Here is a 22,836-nt window from a genome sequence, read left to right on the forward strand (position 1 = left end):
TTCACTGATTCACAAAAGGTAATAAAAAAGAACTTTAAAGGAAAAAATGGAGCACTTCAAGAGATTATTATCAAGAGTAACGATAGAAGACAAAACCTTATTCTTAAAGCACAGATGCTTCTAAAACGAGAGATCTCACGTTTATAAAAAGCACACTGCCAAGCCCTTATAATGAATAAGCAAAACAAGGGGAATTGGTTCTTTCTCGCACGTCTCAGAGGAAAGGGGGCATTTAGTCGATACGCTCGCAGAGCCAGATGCGTGCTTTGCACTTATGCAGGGCTGCGAGCTGGTATTAGCTGGTGGGGGGAAAAAACAGAGTCAGCCTGAGAAAAACCCATCAGAGCTCCTGTCCTCCCCTTTCAGCGTTAATGGGAGGGATGCGCGGCTGTGGGAGCTGCAGTGGGGGATGGGGCTGCGGAGGGGGGTGGGGAGAGCGGCGCGAGGCGTCGCGATTAGCGCAGCCTTGTTCTGCTGCTGTGCTCCCAAGGCGGGCACGTGGGGCTCGGGGAGCCGAGCAGGGTCTTCGTTTGGCTTTTGTCTTCTCACCACAGGGCTAACGGGGAGGGGGGACGGGACACGGGGAGCGGTAACGGGGCGGGGCGGTGGTCGGCGTGACCCAAAGCCAAACACAACGCCCGGGGCAGTTCCGGGCCGAACTTCCCTCGCACGATCCAGCGAGTCTCCGCGGGCCGGGGCCCAGCTGCGGGCCGAGCGGAGGGCCCGCGAGCGCCGACAGAAACGCCGCTTGTCGCACAGGGCGAGAGCAGCCCGGGCCGCTCACCTGCCGCCGAGGGACGCGTCCCAACAGGCGGGGCCGAGCCGCGACCCCTGGCCCTCCACCTCGAGGCGGGGGAAAACTTTTCCCCAAACTTCGCCTTCCACAGCCGCCCCCGCACCCGTCCGCCTGCGGGGTGGGAGGCAGCAGCGGCAGCAGCCGCCCCTCAGCGCCGCTCCCCGTGTGAGGGGCGGGGGCGCAGTTCCCGGCTCCACGCCGCGTTTTCCCGCTCACCCCTCCCTCGCGCACAGCGCCCAGTGCCGCCTCACTCCTCCGCGCCCGCGGATCTCTCCGCCGCAGCCGGCTCTTATTTTTCTAACCTCCCTTCCCCCCACTTCCTCACTTTTTCCGCGCAAATCCACAGGACGAGAAGAAGAGCTAAACATTTATTTCCTCCCGCTTCTGTAATAATCTGTCGCGAGAGGAGAGCGGGACGGCGTTTTACGGCGGCTTAGAGCAGAGAGGTGCTGGGACTACTTTGCGTTCCTGCCACGGCTTCGGCGGAAGGGGCGCGCTGTGCGGGCCGCTGAGCGGTACTGCGGCTCCTCAGCGCTTCCTGGAAACTCCCGCTCATGAGGAGGGGGTGGGGGGGAAGCGGCAGAGAAAGAGTTCCAGTCCGGCTGCAGGCGGGGGCGCGCTCCTTTCTCACCGCCGCCCCCGTGAGGCGCGCACGGAGCCCGGGCGGCCCCCAGCGCCATTTCCCTTTGTGGAAAGTGACGGATGAACTCCTCAGACCCACTCCTCCCACTGTCAAGGAGGCCCTTTTCTCCCTCATAACGCACGGAGTCCCTTCATGAGGGAGAACTCTTCTCGGGGTCGATGCCCGTGCAGTGGTGTAGTGGTGTAGTTACCGCCTGGGGGAGGAGGGGAGCGGAGTTTGTAAATGGAAGCACGGGTACGGGAGCGCCCAGAGCGGTCAGACTGCGAAGCTCCGGCTGCAAAGAGCTGAGAACAAAAAAAAAAAAAAAAAAAAAAAAAGAAAAAAAAAAAAAGAAGTGAAATCCCTCCCTCTGCTGCCCCCTGGCTGCCGAGTGGGAAAACAGGGGAGATAGAGCCCGCCGGTGGTCCGTAAAGGACGGGGACACGAGGTGTCAGTCCGCGCTGCCAATGTGAGGAGCTCGGAGCTCCGCCGGGGCCGCCCGCCGCCCTCACGACCCTGCGTGAGATCTGGAGCGGGGCGAGGTCCGGCTCGGGACCGGCCACGGGTGGTATTAAGACCGCAGCGGTCTGTAATGGCGCCAGCCGTGTGTAATATCCTCAGTAATGGTCTGGACGAGGGGATTCAGTGCACCCTCGTGAATTTCGTAGGTGACACAGGGTTGGGTGGAAGTGTCGATCTGTCTGAAGGTAGGAAGGCCCTGCAGAGAGACCTGGGTGGAGGCCAGTGGGATGAGGTTCAGCAAGACAAGTGTTCGTCCTGCACTTTGGCCACAGCAGCCCCATGCAGTGCTGCAGGGATGGGGCATAGTGGCCAAGAGCTGTGTGGAGTAGCAGGACCTGGGGATGCTGTTAACACTGCTGAACACGAGCCAGCAGATGTCCAGGGGGCTGAGGAGCTCAGTGGCATCCTGGTTGTCGGCAGCAAATGCAGCCAGCAGGAGCAGGAGGTGTCCATCCCTCTGTACAGCAGAGCACTGTACCTCAGCGCTGTGCTCAGTGCTGGGCCCCTCGCTACACTGAGGCCCTGGAGTGTGTCCTGAGAAGGGAATGGAGCTGTGAGGGGGGTCTGGAGCACAGTGCTATGGGGAGTGGCTGAGGGAGCTGGGATGGTTCTGTCTGGAGGAGGCTCAGGGGAGAGCTCATCGCTCTCTACAACTAACTGAAGGGAGGCTGTGGAGAAGTGTGGTCAGCCTGTTTTCCCAGATAACAGCAGTAGGACGTGAGGTAATGGCCTTAAGTTGCACCAGGATAGGTTCAGTTTAGAACCAGTCAGAAAAAAACAAAACATTCTCAGAAAGAATGGTTCCATATTGGTACAGCCTGCCTGGGGAGGTGATGGAGCCATCATCCGTAGAGGTGCTCAAGAAAAGGGTGGATATGGCACTGTGTGATGTTGTCTTGAGTGGTCACAAGCATGGGTTGGTGGCTGAAAATGTGGTTGGTGGTTTTTCTGACCTTAACGTTACTGTTCTCCCTTTCCTGCTCTGCCCTGACTTGGGGCTGTGGGTCCCTCAGACATCAGAACCATTCCTGCACTGAGCCTGTGTGTTCCATCAGCACTGGGGCTCTACTCAGGAAAAGCAGGTGATATGTAATGGAATGATGTGGAAAAAAAAGATTAATGACAGCAAGTAGGTGCCTGTAAATCCTGTTAACCATCAAGCATTTCCATAGAAATATCCTGATTCCCAATGTCCCACACCTTTCATGAGCTTCCATTTCATTATCGCTGTTCCTAAAATTTGGATGTGGCTTTATTTACAAACATAAAACCCAGATGTAAATATAGGGTGAAGGGTTTTCAACCTTATGCCCCCGACCTGTGGGTCTCATGAAGTTCTGTCTCATTCATTGCTCAGCCTCAACCTGTGTGGTGCAGGGAAGTTTTGTGAATCTTTAGGACAAAGATAAGACATGGTATGAATGAGCTCATCTTGTCCTGACCAATTTACAGATAATCTGTTCTCTTCTTTAGGCCTCGGATCCCTCTTAGCATCTGCCTTTTTGTTGTTCTTTTTGTTATGCTTTTATTATTTTGGTCTTTGTACACCAGTCAATTCAGAGTGTTTTGTAGATATGTGTTTTTTTCCTGTCAGCCTTGTACTGCTTCTACCATCAAAATATTAAAACACAAAAGCTTGCTGATTATTCATCAGCAGATCTTCGGATTTACACACAGGCTGCTTTCTTGGAGCAAGTCAGCAAATTAAAACCAGCTCCCTCCAAAAAAAACCTTTTTGCTGAAAATTGATTGTTTTCAGATCCTTTTGCCCCTCAGTAAAAAAAAGCAGGTCCTGGCAAAAGCTGATAGGCACAGCTATTGAAAAGCCAATAGCAAACCAGATTCTGATGCTGGTTATATTGGAGTAATTGCCATTCTGTGTTTAGATAGCAGGAAACAGGAAAATGTCACTTTGTTTATGTGCCCCATTGGAATAAATCTTCCTAGATACTTCAGGGGGATGGAGTATCTGCTAACAAAGAACTGGCAGAACTGGACAGGGATTGGAACTGAAAAGCTTTGCATTGCTTGGTAGATAGTTTAAATTATCATGGGAGAATTATCAAAAGCCTAAAAAAACCCAAACACATTAAAATGAAAGACAGAAATTTGTAGTGTCCAACTGTAAGAAATACAAGTGTTGGAAAAGGGAAAAAAAAAAAAAAAAAAAAAAAAACAACCACCAAACCCACATCTCCTGGATTTCGTGAGCTCTTAATCAAGGAAATATGCTTTGTTCTAAACTCTTTTTTGTGCTCTGGTGTTAGTTACTGCTTGTCTTTTTCTTTTCATGGAAACCAGTATGGACTGTGCTAATATTAGGGGCCTGAGTGGCACCCAGAAAAGCAGAGGGCTGCTGCTCCTATGCTGAGTGCATTGGGCAGGGGAAGCTGCAGGGAGCAGTGAGCACAGAACACGGCTGGGTGACGTCACTGAACACTGAGCAGGAAGCTCTGCTCGTCAGCTCTCGAGCCTCCTGCTAGGCCTCTGGCACAGAATGAGGGGAGCTAAAGGAGCTTCCCAAATGGGAAAGTCGATTAAATGATTTATTTGTGAGTCAGCAGCTGAAGCAACATTAGCATGGGAAGGGAATCCCACTATTAATGAAAGAAACATTTTCGTGCCTGCATGCTTAAGTGAAATCCCATGCAACACTACAGCCCAGTCACAGCTCCTAAAATGTACAAAACCACACAATTTCTGTGCTCCGAGTGTAGACAGCACAAATCTGGGGGAGTCAAAAGGAGGTGGCATCTCTTGCTCCAGTTTGCTGCAGCTGAGGCCCTTTCCTCTTCCCTGGCTTCTCGCTGGAGAGCGCAGCATGCGGCACAGAGATGTGTTATGGTAGCACAGCATGTACTGGTTATGGAGTGAGCCCAGCTGAGTGCAGAGCAGGAAGGGAAGAAGAGGTCTGCAGGTGAGTAGGTGGCTTTTGTGCTGACAGTGACAATGAATGGTGAGTGCAGAGCTGAGCAAACCTTGTCTGGGACAAACTCAGATCATGCACAGCTTTGTGCTGCAAATTGTTAATGCAGATAGCAAGGATCCAGAGCGCAGCATAGTGCTGTGCAGGTCACAGCCAAGGAAATATAAAGTTTCAGCTTCTCAGAGTTGAGAAGTTAAAGAAATATACATGTCCTTGCTGTAAATGCAAGGTAAATTATTCATTCTCTCTCACTCCCCCCCTCCCTCAATCCAGCTCCCCCGTTCCCTCTCTCTAGTTCAGTTTATTCTTTTCATGCTTTAATCGTTTTGACACCAAGCTGTACAAAAGTAATTTAAAATTAACATGACTGACACTTGGTGGATAGCAGGACCAGAGTGGAACTCCACCTCCTGCTCAGGACTGCTGTGCAGGCAATGGGATTGGCTCAAGCAGTTGATGGGGACCAAGGAAGAACACAGCAAACAATTAATTTGCTAATGTAGTTTTCTATTTAATTTGAAACCAGAAAATTGTCAGGCGCCCATCAGCCCACAAGCGAGTGGACACAGGGCACCACTGTGCTCCTGATAGCAAAGAGGGGTCACAGTAGATTAGATGGCAAAACAATTTCTTATGCAAGTTCCAGTGGCATTTAAGACTTGCCATCATGTCTTAGCATTTAAGTTTAGCAGCACTGCATTTTTGTGCATACGATAACTGCCTCTTTGAGTGGGAAGGAGGCAATGCACACATGTTGCAAAGAATCCCAGAGCCTCTGCCGACATGGCAGTGCTGTGGTTGTGTAGCAGTGTGCAGGGAGAGCTGCAGTGCTCACAGAGTGCTGGTGAAGCATAACAAGCTACATAGAGACTAATGTGCTCTGATGGAGAAATGCTTTAATTTGATTTCCTCCCTTCAGCTGTGAAGGAGAGTATGTAATTTCAGATCTGCTTGGAGTGGGTCTTTTGAGCTTATGTGCCCTTTATGCTTGATTTTAGGCCTGGTTTTGATACAGTAAATGGAACCGTGTCTATTTATTTTGTGTGTCCAGTTCCAGATTTCACTCCCGGCTCATCAGAACTGGTTCATCAGGACCAAAAAATTGCTGCAGCTCAAATTTCCATCTCATGCATCTGACTGGATTTGCAGCTGTGCTTGCTGGTGAAGTTGTGAACACATTAAGTAAATTGGTTCATTACCAGCAGAGGGAGCGTGGGTCAGGCTGGGTTCAGCAGGGAGTCAAGAGGCCAAAACGGGGATCGTCGCCCGAGGAAATACTGCTTTGCTGCCGGAATGGTTTCCTAAACCCAAATGAACCCAGAGGTGTGACACATGCAGGGCTAGGACCACTCCCGGGCTCCCCAGCCTACAGATCTCCTCATCCCCTTCTTAGAAGATGCTCCATAAGTCAGAGTCACTAGATGGTACTGTTGCTGTTTAATATTTATGCCTCTGTGGACTGGCTGCTTGGGGAACTCACATTTCTGCTGAGAGATGAAGAAATGCCTCATAGCAAATCAGGTAAACACAAGAAAAGAACTGAAGGAGTCAGGAGCTCAGTTCTGCTCCTGAAATTCTGTGGCTGGAAGCATGGCAAAGGGGTTCACTCTGGCTGCTCTATTTTCTGGAGAGGAAACAGTCAGGCTGGCCCTGCCCATAAAGGCCCAAAAAAGCTCTTGGAGACCTCCATCTGCAGAGGGTGGTAGCTTTGCTGGGGGGATGCCATCTTAGGGGGCTCAGCCTGCACAGGTTCTCTGAACCCCCAGAAATATCCCAATAACATTCGTCATGTGAATCTTAGCACTGCAGGAAGTCAGCAACCTTCCCACAGCAGCCAATGGCAACAAGCAGGTCATTGTGCTCTGTGTAGCCCCAGCCAGAATGCACTCATACCAGCCCATGGGGCTGCTACAAGAGGGGAAAGTCAGGCCAATTAAATCAGGCAGCACTGAATCCCTAATTGACATAAATGAGGCAGACAGACAGCTGGGGGGTGGGATGGAGCAGGTGTCCTGGCTGAGAAAGGGCTGGAATGCACCCTGGGGTCCTGCTGTGCCCTGTAAATATCTCAGGCAGTGGCAGATCTGTGGTAGAGTGGGGTTGTTCTTAAAAAAAAACTACAAACAATCCCCAAAGAACCCTCAAAAATAGCTTTTACTGTGCACGTTGCATAAAAAGTGTTTTTGCTTCATGCAAGTTGCACGTAAGACCCTGCAGCTGAGTGCAAAGTAATTTTCAATGTTATTTGTTTCTTTTTCCACATCTGGGCACTGTCAGACTGGGTATTCCCCTTCTGATTTATGAGGGAGTGTCCTATCTCCTCAAGGAGACCCTTCAAATATGAATTCATGCCATTCCAAATTATTTAAGTCTGTGCTTCTCAGAGTGATGCGCGGAGGCTGAGGGGGCGCCGCCACTGCACTCTATTCAGGAAACCAGAATTACCAGCCCACGGCACAGCCTCACCCTGGGCGTTGTCCGGATGGAAACAAACGCTGCTGGGCATTTTCTGGAAAAATCTCACCTGTGCTACACAGAAAACAGAGGGCACCTTCAGGAATGGAGCACTCAGGGCCTGCCACTGGAGTGGTGAGTGGGAAAAGAGCGACATTTAGCAAATAATTGTTAACAAAATCATTTTCTGATGACTTCAGGCAGAGGATGAAGGGATTTGCCTTGCAGCTCTGGAAATGATGCTCACAAATCTGTGCTGGTGGAGGCTCCTGTAAGTGAAGTCTGAACTCAGCCCTTGTTGTAATTCTGTAATTTGAATATCATTTTCACAGACCTTGCAAGATGCAGATGAATGAGAGATTCCTGGCTTTGAGTCAAATGCAACAGTAATTAAATGTTTATAAACACTAAGCTTGTGGAGTGCTATTATCATATACAGGAAAGAAATAGGCAGTATTCTACTGACTGGAGCAGAGTTTGAAGCACACTGAGCGCAGCATACTCCTGCAGCTTTCTTCTACAGGTGCTAACAGAGCATTGTGAAGAACATTACCAGGCTCCTTTTATTATAACCAGAATGTCAACTAGAATTGCTTTCTTCTATGAGCACGTGTGATTGCAAAGTTTTTCCCTCTGCAATAAATTTCCCTGCCGATGGGCAGCATGCTGTTATCATCTTGGGAAATGAGGAAGCGCTGCCACTTCTGATCTCTCCCATCATGCTGAAGATGTTCCCACCTGTTACAGGTTTTTACCACCATCTGCTGTTTAAAAATAAGACAGCACTGGAGATACCATCACACAGAGTCTGCGCTCTTTTGATAAGCTAGAAGCAATGCCAGCTTATCTAGGATGGTACGTGTAATTGGCACAATCCACTTTTGTTCCTTCAGCCCCAAACATATTTCAGTTTGTTCCTAATTAGGAAGTGAATGATTTCTTGGGAACCCAGGAACCAGTGGGCAGCAGCTGAGAGCCAGACCCCAGCATTCTCCCACTACCAAACCTGACCCAAAGAATCATGCAACCATACAATCGTTGGAGTTAGAAGGGATCTTACAAGAACTTACGGATGTTTCCTTAAGAGAGAGCCACAGGCTCTGCAGGGTGTGGGGAATTCAAAGAAAGCCTTTATTTTCTCAAAAATACCAGACTTACCTCTTACTGCCTCATGCTGCTGCTGGGTAATGGAACAAATGCTCCAGCCAAGGATTCTTTTGCTGCTTCCTAACTGAAAGCAAATATCAGTTTTTGTCCCAGGAAAAACAAGAGCACATTGGATCTCACAAAATGTTCGAATCAAAGTTCTTTTCACCAGTGCTCTCAGTTTTTGTTGCATGGCTTAAAAAGCAGCAAAATATTCTTAACAGTGCTTTTTCCAAAAAGAAGAGTTTACTCCAAATGGGTTCTAAGTGGCGTCACCCAGAGTCAATGCACTGCTTCTATTGCCACAGGTTCGGGTGAAAAAAAACCACCCCAATTCTTAAAGTCTAATACCAAACAGAGGATGCAGCTATGTGAACCTTGTTGAGTTGCTGGCCCATTTACAACATAACCCCCATATTTAACATTTATAACCCCCTTTACTTGCATCCTTTAAAGAGTCAGTGGCTCCTTTTGTAAGTGATCGGCTACTTACTCTGGCATTTTACACGCACTTCCCGACAAAAGAGACCTTTTACATGTCAATTTATTTTCAGACAAGCATATCTGAAAGGGAGTTTCTCTCCAGAGCAGAATTAGTATTAATGGCAGGTGTTCTGGCGCTGCACAAAGGAGGAAGGCAGCAAGTGAGCTGTGCTGAGTGGCGAGACAGCTTGATGTGTTAATAACCAGAGCAAGAAAATGGAGTGGCAGTAGACCTCCAGCTTCCATAGCATGAATGAAGGTTTTATTCATTGCCTGCCCTGTACTTGAAAAAGATGTTGATATATTTAAAATGTTGTCTTTGCTTTCAAAAGGAGATTACATTGTTGAATGTTACATGAAAGCACAGCACTTGCCCCACATCCTGGCGTGTGCCTACAACTCCAGAACATCCTGAGGCCCTGCTGGGGGCTGGTGGCACCTTGAAGCCAACCCATCTGGGGCTTGTCCCAGCCAGTGACTGGTGGCAAAGCTGCAGGAAGGAGTTAAAACTGCATAAACATCATATACAGGTGGGGTCTGGCAGAGGGTACATGGAGCTGTGCTGCATTTCAGTAAGGAAAAAAGATGATTGCTTAGAGAGTTACCAGACTTCACTTTCCAAACAGCCCAAGAACTCACGGTGGGAACAGCTACCAGGCCAAAAACCATTTATTTATGCTCCATTTAATTTGACAGGTCAGTACCACATCATTAAGAGGAAGGCACGGCTGCTTTACGCAGTGGGAAGAAGGAAAACAGTCTCTCAGCTGGGTCAGCCCTTCTGCAATAGAAAACATTGCTGATTTATGCTCCCAAATGGGAAATCTCAACCTTTCCTACTCAGAAGCTGCATTTACACAGAGAGAGATGCTCACTGCTATCTCCAGGCCACGTGGCTGTGGGTTAACACAGTACCCAGGCACAGCTGAATAATTCCAGGTAGACTCCGTGATTAGAAGCTGGATCCCAGACTGCATCTTTCCAAAGCTTTCCTTCAGATCTACAGGACAGCAGGTTGAAGGAGCCCTGCTTTCACTCTGAGTAATGATGTGACCTCCATTCAGATGATAGCAGTTAATCCCTCTATATTTTGGGAAAGGTTTCTAATGCTGTCAGAGAAAACCACAAAGGGAGCAAAGGGCTGCCCGGCCACACAGATACCCACAGCTCTCATACACAGAGATCAACACATCCTTTTTTATTGAGCAGTGGAATTAAAAAAGTAACAGCACTTGGTTGACTGGGAACTAATAACCAAAATTTGCCAGTAGCAGAAATTCGCACAAGGATCTTTGCTGACTTCAGTCACACCCTCGTGCACCTGCAGCCTCTGCCATTCTGCTCTGCCAGCACTGGGGCAGCTCCAGCACTGGCCTGCAGGTGAGAGTGGGCCTGGGATTTACTTCTAGCACAGTTCACCTCAAAGTGTTGGGTTCTATTAACACTAAAATGCCCTGAGAGAAGGAGTTCCCCTCCGCAGCCCACATCCTGCCATCTTTCCTTTTGATTCCTACCTTGTTCCAACTAGTTCTCATTATTTCCCACTGCAAAGTGGTGTAATACACCTGAGAGGAGGTGGCCCAATATGCAGCCCTGCTACAGTACTGCTGGTTTGCCTGTCACAGGACAAATGACACAGCTCTGTAGATCTGTGTGCCCTGGTGGCCAAAGAAGGCCAATGGTAACCTGGGGTGCATTAAAAAAACATGTGGATAGAAGGACGAGGGAGGTGATCATGCCCCTCTGCCCTGCCACATCTGGAACACCATGACCAGTTCTGGGCTCCAGGCCCTTAATCATCTTTGTGGCCCTCTGCTGGACTCTCTAGATGATTCCTACCTTATTTGAAATGATGTAGCTACAAAAAATATCTGTCCCTCCGTGGGAAAGGGTGAATCAGAGCTGCTTCTTAGTGCCACTTGACATCAGTTATACATTCTAGTTCTCATGTACACAGATGGTCGTCTTTAAAAATCAACAATTTACACTTCAAAAAAGTTTTACAGTGAAGTTCTTTCAGCAAAGATCAGTCCACGCAAGGAGGAGCCAGTCTACTGCAGGCAGAAGGCACTTGGCCTTGACGTAGATTTGGGAACAAGTCCTCAAGGGGCAGGCACCGACTGCCCTATGTCCTGCCACACCTCAGTAGTTCTGCAAAGTCTGGTGTAACCACCCCACACTGCCCCATTCTCACAGGGTGGTGGAGGGGAGCTTCTTCACCCGCCGCTGTGCCAGGATGGAAGACTCGATGGGTTTCAGCTGGGGGCTCGGCTTGGAGCTGTTCAGTGCAGAGTATGTGGCAGCCATTGCCCCCTTGGAGAGAAGACACAAGAGTGATCACTCAGGTGTGGGAGATGCTTTACAAGAGGAGGGAGCAGAGGAGCCAGAATCAAAGCCAAGATCAGATTGCTTTTTTTTCTTTAAATCTCCATCCCTCACTGACATGCCATTCATAGAACAATAGAATCACTGAGGTTTGGAAAAGACCTCTAAGATCACCAAGTTCAACCCCCACCTATCCCCACCATGCCCACTGACCATGTCCTTCGGTGCCACATCTCTATGTTTTCCAAACACCTTCAGGGATTGTGACTCCACCACCTCCCCTTGTAGAGAGTGATGAGGTCTCCCCTGAGCCTCCTCCGTATAGAACATCCCATTTCTCTCAGCTGCTCCCCATAGCACTGTGCTCCAGATCCCTCTCAACTCCATTTCCTTCTCTGGACATGCTCCAGGGCCTTGATGTCTTTCCTGTAGTGGGGGGCCCAAAACTGAACACTTGGGGTGCTGCCTCACCAGTGCCATACAGAGGGACAGTCAATTCCTGCTCCTGCCAGCTGTGCTACTGCTGACACAGCCGAGATGCCATTGTCCTTCTTTGCCATCCAGGCACTCTGCTGGCTAATGGTTGACACCTGGCTGAACAACACTCCCAGGTCCTCTTCTTCCTTGCAACTCTGCCTTGCTGCCCCAAGACTGTAGAACTGGCATGGGTTTATTGTGACCAAAGTCTTGCTGAATTTCATCCCATTGGCCTCAGCCCATTGATGATCTTGTCCAGATCCCTCTTTAGAGCCTTCCTACCCTCATGCAGATCAACACTTTTTCCTAGTCTGGTGTCATCTGCAGAATTCCAGAGGGTGCACTCAATCCCCATGTCCAGCTCATCATAGAAGATATTAAACTGGGCTGGCCCCAGTATCAGCTCCTGGGGAACACGATCTGTGACTGCCACCAGCTGGATCTAACTCCATTCACCACCACTCTCTGAGCCTATCTGTCCAGTCAGTTTTTCAGAGAACCTTCCTAAGCTTTCCTGCCCCAAACACTGGCATTGTCTCCACAGAGCCCACAGCTCTACAGCCTTCTAGTCTGCTCTGCACACACCAGGCCCACTGCTTTCCAAAGAGCTCAGGGACAAGGAACCCAGCCCACTCCGTACCTTTACCAGCTGGACATCCTGGTGATTCAGCTGGCTCTGGGGCAAACTGTCCTTCTGTGTTATCCATGGGTGCTGCAGGACCTGTTTGGCTGTCAGGCGCTGGTGAGGATCTACATGAAGCATCTTTGATACAAGGTCCTAAGGGAATCATTTGGAAAGTCAGACTTCTGAAAACTTCATACTTTAAAAGAAAAAATGCCACCCACCTGTTCCCAAATTCAGATTTCAGTTCAGAAGCCAAGTTTAAGGACCCAAGATATCAAGCTTCTTTTGTATAAAATATGTTTTCAGTGGGCCTGGGAGGTATAACACAGCAACAAACCCAGTGTGAGTCAGGCATGAGGTTGTTGCTGCATGCAAATTTTCACAGCCTGAGCTAAAACAAAGCAGGCAGAGGTGCACTGCTGAGCTGCTCGTGGGGAAGATGCACACAGGGAAAAAGCCACACTACTGCTTTTCTCTACTCCCCTCTACCTTCCCTCTCTAGCCTGCTCTAAACTTGCATCACATATGCCCGACCCCCACCCTGTAATACAGTGCAGGTAGACACCACATCATGCCTTGGCCATGTCAGAAATGGAGTCCCAGTTGCCTCCATTGACTGAGAACTTTCCCCCGCCTATTCGGGTCAGGATCTCTTCTGGAGTGTCACTGGGTCCGTTTGCAAATGGAGTGCAGCTGAGGAGAGATGAGAGCAAGAACAACATTTACCATCCTGTATCTAGGCCACGGAGTGGTTCTGGGCAGCAGGAAGCCACAGAGAGAGGCACTCACCCTGCAAGCATCGTGTAAAGGAGGACTCCCAGGCTCCAGATGTCACAGCCCTCATCGTAGCCCTGTCGCTTCAGTACCTGGAATAAGCAAAGGAGAATAAATATGTTTGGTTCTGGTTGCTGAGCTTGTTTCAGCTTGCAAAGAGCAGCACAAGCCCCCTGTGCAAGCAGGGTGCAAAGCTGCTAAAGCCCCACTGAACAACAATGGCATGGACTAAAGGTCAGCATTCAAATCAGACTTCAGTTTCATGGAATAGAGTAACCCTCCCAGCTGCATCAAAATGACAAGTGAGAAAGAAGCTACATTCCAAAGTGCTGACACTGCATGAATGCTCCATTGCTTCCCATCTCTTTTTCTTTCTTCCACACGAAGACAGTTGGAGGGAAAGTAATCCCACCTCTAACAGGTCATTTAATCAGGAAGAGAAGCAACCTATGAAATCACTGGGATTTTAGCATCTTATTTCCCTACACAGAGCCCCAGCATTTTGGACAGCACAAGCTGGAGGACTGCACTGGAGATCCCATATTTGTTCTGTACTGCAGGTATTGTTATTTTTCTAGTAACTAATCCAAGACAAAATATGCCAGAACAGGTAAAATTAGACCAATCTGTGCAGAGTTCAAACACAGGCTGGGGAAGGGAACTGAGAGCTACTGAAGCCTCAAGTCAGCAAGGCGCTTACCTCAGGTGCCACAAAGTTTGCGGTATAGCAAGGAGTCATGAGAAGACCATTCTCAGCTCTCAGCTGCTTGGCAAAGCCAAAGTCACATATGCGAATGCTTTCTGGGTTTCCTGACTCATCCACATAGAGAATATTGCTGGGTTTCAAGTCCCTGTGAACTACCTGCAGAACAAAGGCAATGCTACATTCATGCCCCAAGAAAGACTGAAATTACATCAAGATCCTCAACCCCTGCTCTGGCCCCATATCTGCTTTGCCAAGACATCAACGCAAGGCACAATATTGACACAAAGCACCCAGGGAAGCAGATGTAACCATACTCACCCCTTGAGAATGCAGATATTCCACTGTTCTGCAGATTGTGTGCAGGACTGAACTGGCCTCCCGCTCCGAGAAAAACTTCTGTCTCAGGATTTTATCTAGCAGCTCCCCTCCTCTCATCAGTTCTGTCACCAGATACACGTACTTCCCATCATCATAAACCTACCAAAGCAAACGTGGAAGGGGTTAATTAAAAACTGCTTTCCAGGCTTCCCTGTTGTATTTCTACCACCAAGAAGCAGAAAGAAGTCAGCAACACAGAGGTGGTACTGATTGGATGCTTCCTCACCCCAGCATGATCCAATGAGCAGTGCCACTGGGGTGCCCATGCTGAAGTGGCATTCTCACACACACATGACAAGTTATTCAAGGTACACTCACATCTTTCAAGGTAATGATGTTTGGATGTTGCCCATATCGCAGGAGAATTTCAATTTCCTCAGAAGGGTCCCTTTTGCTCTTGTCTATCACCTGCAAGGGTACGAGTAAATGTTACTCACAGCTGGATGGGACAAGCTGAAGGTTTCATCACAGAAGTACAGAATGGTTGGGTTAGAAGGGACCTTAAAGACCCAGTCTTAATTTCAGCTGGGACAGAATTATTATCTTGTGTGGCTGGTATGATGCTATGTTTTGGTTCAAAGAGAAAAACAATGTTGATAACACACCAACGTTTATAGTTGTTGCTGTGTGCAGTGTTGTACAGAGCCAGGGCTATTCCAGCATTTCTCAGTGAAAGGCTGATGAGGCCCAAGGAGCTGGGAGGGGACAGAATCAGGACTTAATCAGCTGACTTAAACCAGCCAAAGGGGTATTTCATACCATATGCATCATGTGGAATGAGAGTTTTGAAGGGAATGGGAGCTCATCTTGCTCTTTTCTACTCACTGAGAGGTAAGCTGGGCATCAGTCAGTAGGTGGTGAGCAACTGCTTGTGCATCATATGCTATACACATTTATATACATATACACACACATACATATATAGTGATAACTATTTCCTTTTCTGTATCTTAGTAAATCGTTTCATCTCAACTCACGAGTTCTACTTTTTTTTTTTTTTTTTTTCTTTCTGATTCTCTCCCCTATCTCACTGGGAAAGGGGCCAGTGAGCAACAGATTGTGTGGTGCACAGCCACCTGCTGGGATAAATCACAACCACCATCCAGTTCCAACCCCTGCTGTGGGCTGCTTGCCCCCCACCCAGTCAGGCTGCCCAGGGCCCCATCCAGCCTGGCCTTGGGCACTTCTGGGGATGGAGAACCCACAGCTCTTCTAAGCAGCCTGTGCCAGTGCACTGCAGACATACTGTGCTATATCCATTCCTTGTCATTTGCCCCAAAATTGTATATTTAAGTCCCACAGTCAGGGAAAACAATTTCATTCCTTGTTATTATTTTGGTCATTACAGGGATGAACAGAAATCTAACAAGGGAGGTCAGACTGAATATCTCAGACCTTGACTGCATACTCCATGTTGGTTGTTTTGTGAATGCACCGTTTGCACACTGAGTAGGAGCCCACACCAATCGCCTCCTTCACCACGTAGCCATCACTGAACTGGATGTTCTTGCCATGCAGCTGCTGCAAGAAGAGAGCAGGGAGCGAATGAGCTGGGAGGGTTCAGGGAATGGTTTGTGCAACGAGTTAACTGCAACACCAAGTGAAGTGACAGACTGCTGTCTGCTACAGCCCACAGCCTCTCCTCCCTCCTGGGGAGACAGAGGAGAGGAGAACACGGCAAATATAGGTCAGTAGGCTAACACAATCTGCATCCAGCACACTGCATTCCTGCAGCACCTCTCATTCACATAGCCTGAGTCCACCTGGCAAGAAGGAGGCAAACACTCAGTGTGCTCTGCTGACCTCTGCATGACAGTCAGTAAGAGCAAAAGAAATCAGGATGCAAGAATTCGAACCAGAATATCTTTCCTTTAACTCCTGAAGACCCACTCTGGAGTTACTGCAGTCTCAAAGCAGATGTTCTTCCATCCTCATGTCTCACCTGCACCACGGAATGCAGGGGGGGCTGTGCAGGTTTCACCTTGCTGTCTTCCATCAGACCGGTGGCCACAAAGCTGAATCCGCGGAAGAGCTGATGTGCACCTGCACTGGGAGGGATGCCTGGGGAATCTGCAACAGGAGTTGAAGGAAAACTTGAAAAGGAGCAGCAGCGGAAGCAGAAGCCTTCCCCTCATGGCTGTGCTCAGACAAGAGCAATATGATGCAGCACCAAGCTACCAGTAACACCCTGTGAATGGCTGGGACTCCTCCCTAAAGTAGCCAGGAGGAGGCAAACCTTTACCCTGATGGCAAAGGCAAGGCAGGATTAAGCTGTACTATTTCACACAGGCTTCAGCTGAATTCATAAATTCATACCAACCTTTTGGTGTACGCGATGTAAATTCTGTATCAAAATAAAAGGTGTCATCAGGCTGACCTACAGCAGGCTTGAAGGGTGGCTTGATTTCCCTTCGGTACAGCTTCTGCAAAATACAGGTAGTATATGGAAGTCCTGGAATAGCTGAATGTGCTCAGAAGCGTGCAAATAGCTGCTAGGAATGAGAGGCTGGGAAGAAAATTTACAACACTAGAAACAGTGTTGTGACTGCAGTTCAGCAGTGGGAGGGATGGCCGCCTGGCCAAGAGAGCGCCTTTCAGTCCGTTTGTGGAGAAATTCTTTAGGTTTCTACCACCTATCATATATTAATCAAGAAAAAAAGGAAATAAAAAAAAAAAAAAGTTCTATGTATAATGCAGGGAAATGTAGGTTCAGCTATTGCCCTGCTTCTCTGCAGGGTACAATGCAGCTGTTTACCTGAGCCCTTCCTACTCTGTGCAAGGCAATCCTTGCGCCAAACCTCAATTAAAACCTGCACCTTAGTTCTGAGAGCTCAAACCAGGGTGAGGTCACCGGCAACTCAGTATGAAACAGTATCTTGCATGACTAACAGCAGTTTGGTTTCGGGAAGGACAATTAGGAAAGATGGAAACATGGGTTGGTAGCACTCCCTCAGCTGGTCAGACTGCAGGTGGCACTACTGAGGTCAGCAGAGCTGCATCACTGTGCTGAATGGGGTGAAAATTGCTTTTGCGTTTCTGATACTCACATTCCAGTCAATAGTAGAGTAGAACGGATGACGTTTTATCTCTTCTGCCCCATCTGGACCAGAACCTAAAAGATCCACCCGCAGACTGCTTAACATTTAATCAGGATCAGCAACAAAGCGAAGGCTATCACCAAGCATGCAACATAACCATGTATTATGGAGAACCTATTAACTTAGCACAAGTGCCAGCATGCTGCCAACCCACTGTGATGTGAGAGGCACAGCTACAGCATCAGGTGGATTCAGAAACAAAAAATGCCTTACCTAATCTGTTGGCTGGGTTCCTTTTGAAAAGGGCTCGAAGGAGGCTCTGTGCCTCAGCGCTCAGGAACTGAGGCATGCCCAGTTTTGCTCTAGGGAAGAAGTTATGCAATCAGCTGCAGGTATAAAGAAGCCAACCCACAAGCAGCACCTCCACCCCTGAAACAACAATCTGTTTGGCATTTTGTACTGCAGCCTTCAAACTGAGTGTTGATACAAAGCTACCTGCCAAGTAATGGCATTATGTTGTGAGAACCCCAACTGCAGCATGCTTAGAGAAAGAGCAGCACGCTTGTCTCTATACACACATGAAATCTCCTCTTACTTAAGGATGAGGGTCATCGTCTCCTTGCGGTCCTTCCCCTGGAACGGCAGCGAGCCAGTGAGCATCTCAAACTGAGACAAAGAGACAACAAGGGGAGGTCACATATATAAACAAGTCTGAGGGCTGCACAGATCTCATTACACCTTCATCTGGGAATTCTCCACAGCTAGCAGAAGCCTTGCAAGTGATCAAAAGCCTGGCTCTGGAAAAAGAGAGCAGGCATTACATTCTCAGAAGGGAGCTGTATATCACATTGTGTAGTGGGGATATGTTCCAGCAGTGTCTGCTCCTGCCACAGCCCTTGGATCCAGCAGCTGCCAGATGGTGGCACCAGATCTGCACAGCAACCAACAGCCTGCTCCAGGGCTGACACTGGCACCAGCACATCTGCTGGATGCAGAGTCACCAAATGGCATTTCATAGCTAACCCCTGAGCAGATGCTGAGGTTTCCAAGCCCACCAGTTGGTACCTACCATCAACACCCCATAGGACCACCAGTCCGCACTGTGGGAGTGGCCCTGACGGTTCACAACCTCTGGGGCCATATATTCCACTGTCCCGCAGAAGGAGTAGGCTTTCTTCTCATGGTCTATCGCTTCCTTACTCAAGCCAAAATCTACGAAAGAGAAAAACCATCAGCATGGTCTAAAAAACCACCTGGTCTTCACAATGGCCCTGAGCAGAGAGGTCTGAGAGAAGTTCCATGTTTCAAGAACCAAGGTTTTTATGGAGCACCTCACCTGTGAGTTTGATGTGTCCTTCTTCATCCAGGAGGATGCTACAGCAAGGAAGAAGAAAACAAGTCATTAGTGGCAAGAAAGGCTGGTGAGAACCAGCAGGTGTCCCAGAGCTGGTCAGAGATGCTCCAGAACTCCAGAGGAGGGACTTATCCATCCTTCCAACACCTGTTTAAGCTTTAAGCTCCATCACCGTGAATGGGGGAAAGCAGCCCCCTTCTATACACACTAAACTTCACACTGAACCAATGAGCCACACAGACTACACCAAGTTTTATCCCTCCCATGTCTCAGGTAAGAACAACCCACTCATGCAGCTGCTGTGTGTCTCCTCAGAGGCCTTTTTCCTCCGAAGGCTCTCACTTACTCAAAGCTGGAACTCAGCACTGGCTGACATACTCAGACATGTGGTACACACTTGCTGCTGCCACAGTGCTCCTGGCTCTAACTGCTGGTGTGAGGAGCAAGAGCCTCACTGATCTACCCTGCTGCCTTCCATCTGCTTGGCCCAAGGCATCGTTTCGTGGAAGAAGGTTGTGCTGTGCTCTGACTGCAGGCTGAGGACTGAACACAGATCTGTACCACACGTACTTCTCTGGTTTGAGGTCTCTGTATATGATTCCCAGGCTGTGCAAATGGTCAAGTCCTAGAGCGAGCTCTGCAAGGTAGAACTTCACATCCTCCTCTGTGAACATGACCTGCAGGAATGGATGGGGGTTATAATCCTGGAAGCATGACAAGCAACACCCTTCACACCCATGTTGTGCCTTTGTGCCCTTTTAAATCTAAGTTTCTGAGGCTTTGCCAGGAGACATGACATCCTGACATACCCTCCTTTGGGCTAGCAGCAGTTTGGAGGCTCCTTTCAGCTCTCTCAAGGACTTTCTGAGGGTTAGTTGTTCCTCCAGGCAATTAACACACAAACAGAGAGCCTCAGCAACCCACTAAGATGCCACAGTATACCCACCTCTTTGGAAAGCCGAGTGAAAAGGTCACCTCCTCGGAGGAAATCCAAGATGAGATACAGCTTCCCCTCTGTCTGGAATGCTGAAACACAAGCCAGAGCAGGAATCAGACCCCTCCACTGAGGGAAAGCTCGATAGTGTGACATTAATCACTTAAATTCCAATGGCTTCAGTTGTGCAAATGCCCTGCATTATTGCTAGGATACAAGTAGGGTAACTATTCAAGGTAGATCAGATCTCCTGCCTATGATACTGAAAAGGATGCAATCCCCTGGCAGTGCAGAAAAGCATCATTTTATGTGGGATTTGTTCCTTTTCAGCCATTGATGCCCTGCTGGATGGGCTGTTTCTCAAGCAATACACTGGTCAATTTACTGGGGCAGAAGCTGTCCTCAACTTCCTCAGAGTGAGAGTGTTCATCCTGCCATGCTCTGACTTGAACAGTTAACTCAGCTTTCTCAGTTTCTCCTGAATTAGTGTTTTAATCCCAAGGATTTGACGTTTTAAACCTCCTCTCCTGGTGCCCCACTCAAGGGTGAACACAAGACCAAAGGCCTTTCCAGGAAAGGATTTGTTTTAAGGGGATTGTGAATGCTCCAGCACAGCACAGCCACTGAGAGACATGGACTGACACAGGCTCTGCCACTGCAGGTGCCCAGGACCATGGCAGACACACCTGTCCCAGCCAACCCCGTACTCACCATAGTGCAGCTTCACCACAAAGGGATGGTTTACATCAGCTAGGATGTCCCTTTCTATCTTTGTCCTTACACGATCACGCACTGTGGGAAAAGAGAGGAACAGTTCAGATGCTGGAGAAAGATCAAAGCCGTGATGTCAGCTTCACCCCTAGCCCTAAGCCTTCTGGGATCAGGCAGCTGGAGCCAGATCTTTCCAATCTCCATCAACCCAGGGCCAGCAGTGACTGGTGGTGACCTTTTTGCAGTGCCATTTCCCATGAAGCAATAGGACACAGCAGTAAGGCTCCCTTACCTTTCAGTGTTGCCTTTTTGAGCACTTTCATGGCATAGAGGTGGTTGCTGTCTGGTGGTGTTATTTTTCTCACCAAGAAAACCTGAGGCAGAAGAACACACAAGCTGGTTTTAAACAGCTTCAAAAGTCCTTTATTCATTGCAACAAAGCTGCTGCTGCACATGCACAGCACCCCTGCTGCACCACCCCTTGCTGTGGTGATGGCTGACTGACGTGAAGTTGAAGACAACATGGGAACAGATGGTCTGCAAAAGACCTAGCTTGTTTGCACTTTGAAACAGATACAAATTACAGGCTATTTCCTTCCTCCTTCACAGAAGGGAAGCAGCAAATAGGCCAAACCCAGTCCCTGGCACACAGCATCACCGTGAGAAGAGAGGCATGCCCCAGCCCTCTGCCCCACACAGCACTGCATGCTTCTTTCCTCCTGACCAGCTGCATAAAGACCTCCGGGTAGAGCTGGCACACTGACGTTGATGAGAAGTGTCTCCGCAGCTGCCCTTCAAACTAGAAGCAGCCAGTTGCTAAGTGAACATATCAGATTCTCACCGGATACGGTCCGGTGAGAATCAGGAAAGAGGTTACGCTGGGGACAGTCCCTTTTTCAGCTCTTCTTTCAACACCACTTATCTGTGTGACACGCAGGAAGAACTGAGCTCACCTTGCCAAAAGAACCCTGTCCCAGAACCTTCAGAAGCTCAAACTGCGAAGGGTCGGCCTTCTCAGAGCCCTCCTTCACATGGTGTGTGATGTTGATTTCCTTCACAACACCCTCACCCTGGAAAAGAGAGGACATGGTTGGCTGTGAATATACTGAACAAGGGGAAAAAGGTCTTATTGAGTCAAAGAGCAAGGTCTACAGCTGCAGACTCACAGGAACCACATCTGACAGAGCCATAAAAGCAGGTGCATGTCGCAGCTACCTCCTGGCTTCAACACCTGGAACAAAGCAGTCCCCAGTGGGTTACCACCAGGCAGCACCATTACATCCCCACACTCTCCCCGGCACCAGAGGTGTTGCGTTCCTTTGAACTGCATTTCAGAAGAGTTCTTGAAAGCACCTTCCTTTTTAAGGCACTGGTGGCAAAAACAGGAGTGTTTATGCCACTAAAAATCCCACAACACAAAAATATGGTGGTGTTGTCAAAACATGGCCAGGGCTGGCAAAAATCAGACATGTTGGAGCCCATCTGCTCAGCAATCTGAGCAACTCTGCAACATAAGCCTTGGTGCATCTTCAGCACATACAGATGATGCTTTTAACAGACTCAAGCCTTCAGAAAGATTGAGGGGAAGCCAAGGTCTCTGGCACATGTTTTGTTTAAAACACATTCTTTTACTAGTTACTAGTTAGATTTTCCCCTTGCCGAGTAGGGGAGAAATTAGTGAGAAAATCAGACTTCGTTTTCTAGAGCTACTCAGATACTCACTGCGGAACCCACCTAATCAAAGCTTTTAGAAAAAAACAGGAACCAAGCTGCAGGCTCTGCCCTGCGCACACTGACCTCCCACCCTCACTCCTCCTCACACAGCACACGGATGTGGTTGCTGCCTGCAGCACAGCATTGAGCACCCTTCCTTTCCCACTCCTGTGCTTGTCTTTTCTCTAGTAGAGCTTTGCTCCATGTCTGTTGGTAGCTTTGCTCTCTCAAGATCCCATGATATCCAGACACTCAGATCTGTCAGAGACCCATGCACAATACAGCCTGAGCACATAGAGAGGGTGGTGAGGCAGAAGCTCCTCCTATGTCACAGAATCATAGAGCCATTAAAGGTTGGAAAAGACCTCTAGGATCATCTAGTCCAAGTGTCAACCCACTCCATGCCCACTCATGGAATCATGAAGGTTGGAAAAGACCACCATGTCCAACTCAGCGAGCACAGCCAAGAAAGCTCTTATAACCTCTATGACAACAAGGTCTCACATTCCATGTGATCTCTCAGCTTAAATCAGCCATCTTACACCTCTAGTTTTGTTTGCAGGCTTTGCCCATGGCAGAAACCTGTTGGTCAGGAAAAGCTCCCCCCCTCCAGCCAACAATTGGCCCACAGGTCTCCATGGCTGTCCTTAATCCAGGTGCTAATGTGGGCTGTGTAGGGTTACATGAACCTTTAGGCACAGTAAAACAATCACCCTGGAGGCTGGTTGTGTCACAATGGGGCTGTCTGCAGGCTGCTGGGCTCCTTCCCTCCCTCCTGCCATCTTCATGGAAACTCAAGTGGGAAACCAAGCCTACATGTCACTCCCATGTATTTCACCTTGCAGCTTCACA

General features: G+C 48.8%; 1 protein-coding gene across 5 annotated transcripts in view; it reads right to left on the reverse strand.

Moving 5' to 3' along the window:
- Positions 1 to 9,600: 9,600 nt before the first annotated feature.
- RPS6KA1 (ribosomal protein S6 kinase A1) overlaps positions 9,601 to 22,836 on the reverse strand; it is a 29,487-nt gene continuing 16,251 nt past the window's right edge. For all 5 annotated transcript variants that reach the window (XM_085517985.1, XM_015883670.3, XM_015883668.3 and 2 more), the window contains 20 exons: positions 21,225 to 21,341; positions 20,564 to 20,645; positions 20,272 to 20,352; positions 19,573 to 19,652; positions 19,197 to 19,303; positions 18,609 to 18,646; positions 18,342 to 18,484; positions 17,868 to 17,938; positions 17,546 to 17,634; positions 17,282 to 17,346; positions 16,555 to 16,657; positions 16,177 to 16,304; positions 15,630 to 15,755; positions 14,553 to 14,642; positions 14,175 to 14,333; positions 13,851 to 14,012; positions 13,166 to 13,242; positions 12,952 to 13,069; positions 12,392 to 12,529; positions 9,601 to 11,262 (listed from right to left, as the gene is read on the reverse strand). In XM_085517985.1, the coding sequence (XP_085374111.1) occupies positions 11,140 to 11,262; positions 12,392 to 12,529; positions 12,952 to 13,069; positions 13,166 to 13,242; positions 13,851 to 14,012; positions 14,175 to 14,333; positions 14,553 to 14,642; positions 15,630 to 15,755; positions 16,177 to 16,304; positions 16,555 to 16,657; positions 17,282 to 17,346; positions 17,546 to 17,634; positions 17,868 to 17,938; positions 18,342 to 18,484; positions 18,609 to 18,646; positions 19,197 to 19,303; positions 19,573 to 19,652; positions 20,272 to 20,352; positions 20,564 to 20,645; positions 21,225 to 21,341 (2,097 nt within the window). In that variant the 3' untranslated portion in view covers positions 9,601 to 11,139. The remainder of the gene's footprint in view (positions 11,263 to 12,391; positions 12,530 to 12,951; positions 13,070 to 13,165; positions 13,243 to 13,850; positions 14,013 to 14,174; positions 14,334 to 14,552; positions 14,643 to 15,629; positions 15,756 to 16,176; positions 16,305 to 16,554; positions 16,658 to 17,281; positions 17,347 to 17,545; positions 17,635 to 17,867; positions 17,939 to 18,341; positions 18,485 to 18,608; positions 18,647 to 19,196; positions 19,304 to 19,572; positions 19,653 to 20,271; positions 20,353 to 20,563; positions 20,646 to 21,224; positions 21,342 to 22,836) is intronic.

Source organism: Coturnix japonica, chromosome 17 (genome assembly GCF_054131305.1).
Source record: "Coturnix japonica strain WE chromosome 17, WE-NBRP24, whole genome shotgun sequence".
In the NCBI taxonomy this organism is placed as follows: Eukaryota; Metazoa; Chordata; class Aves; order Galliformes; family Phasianidae; genus Coturnix; species Coturnix japonica.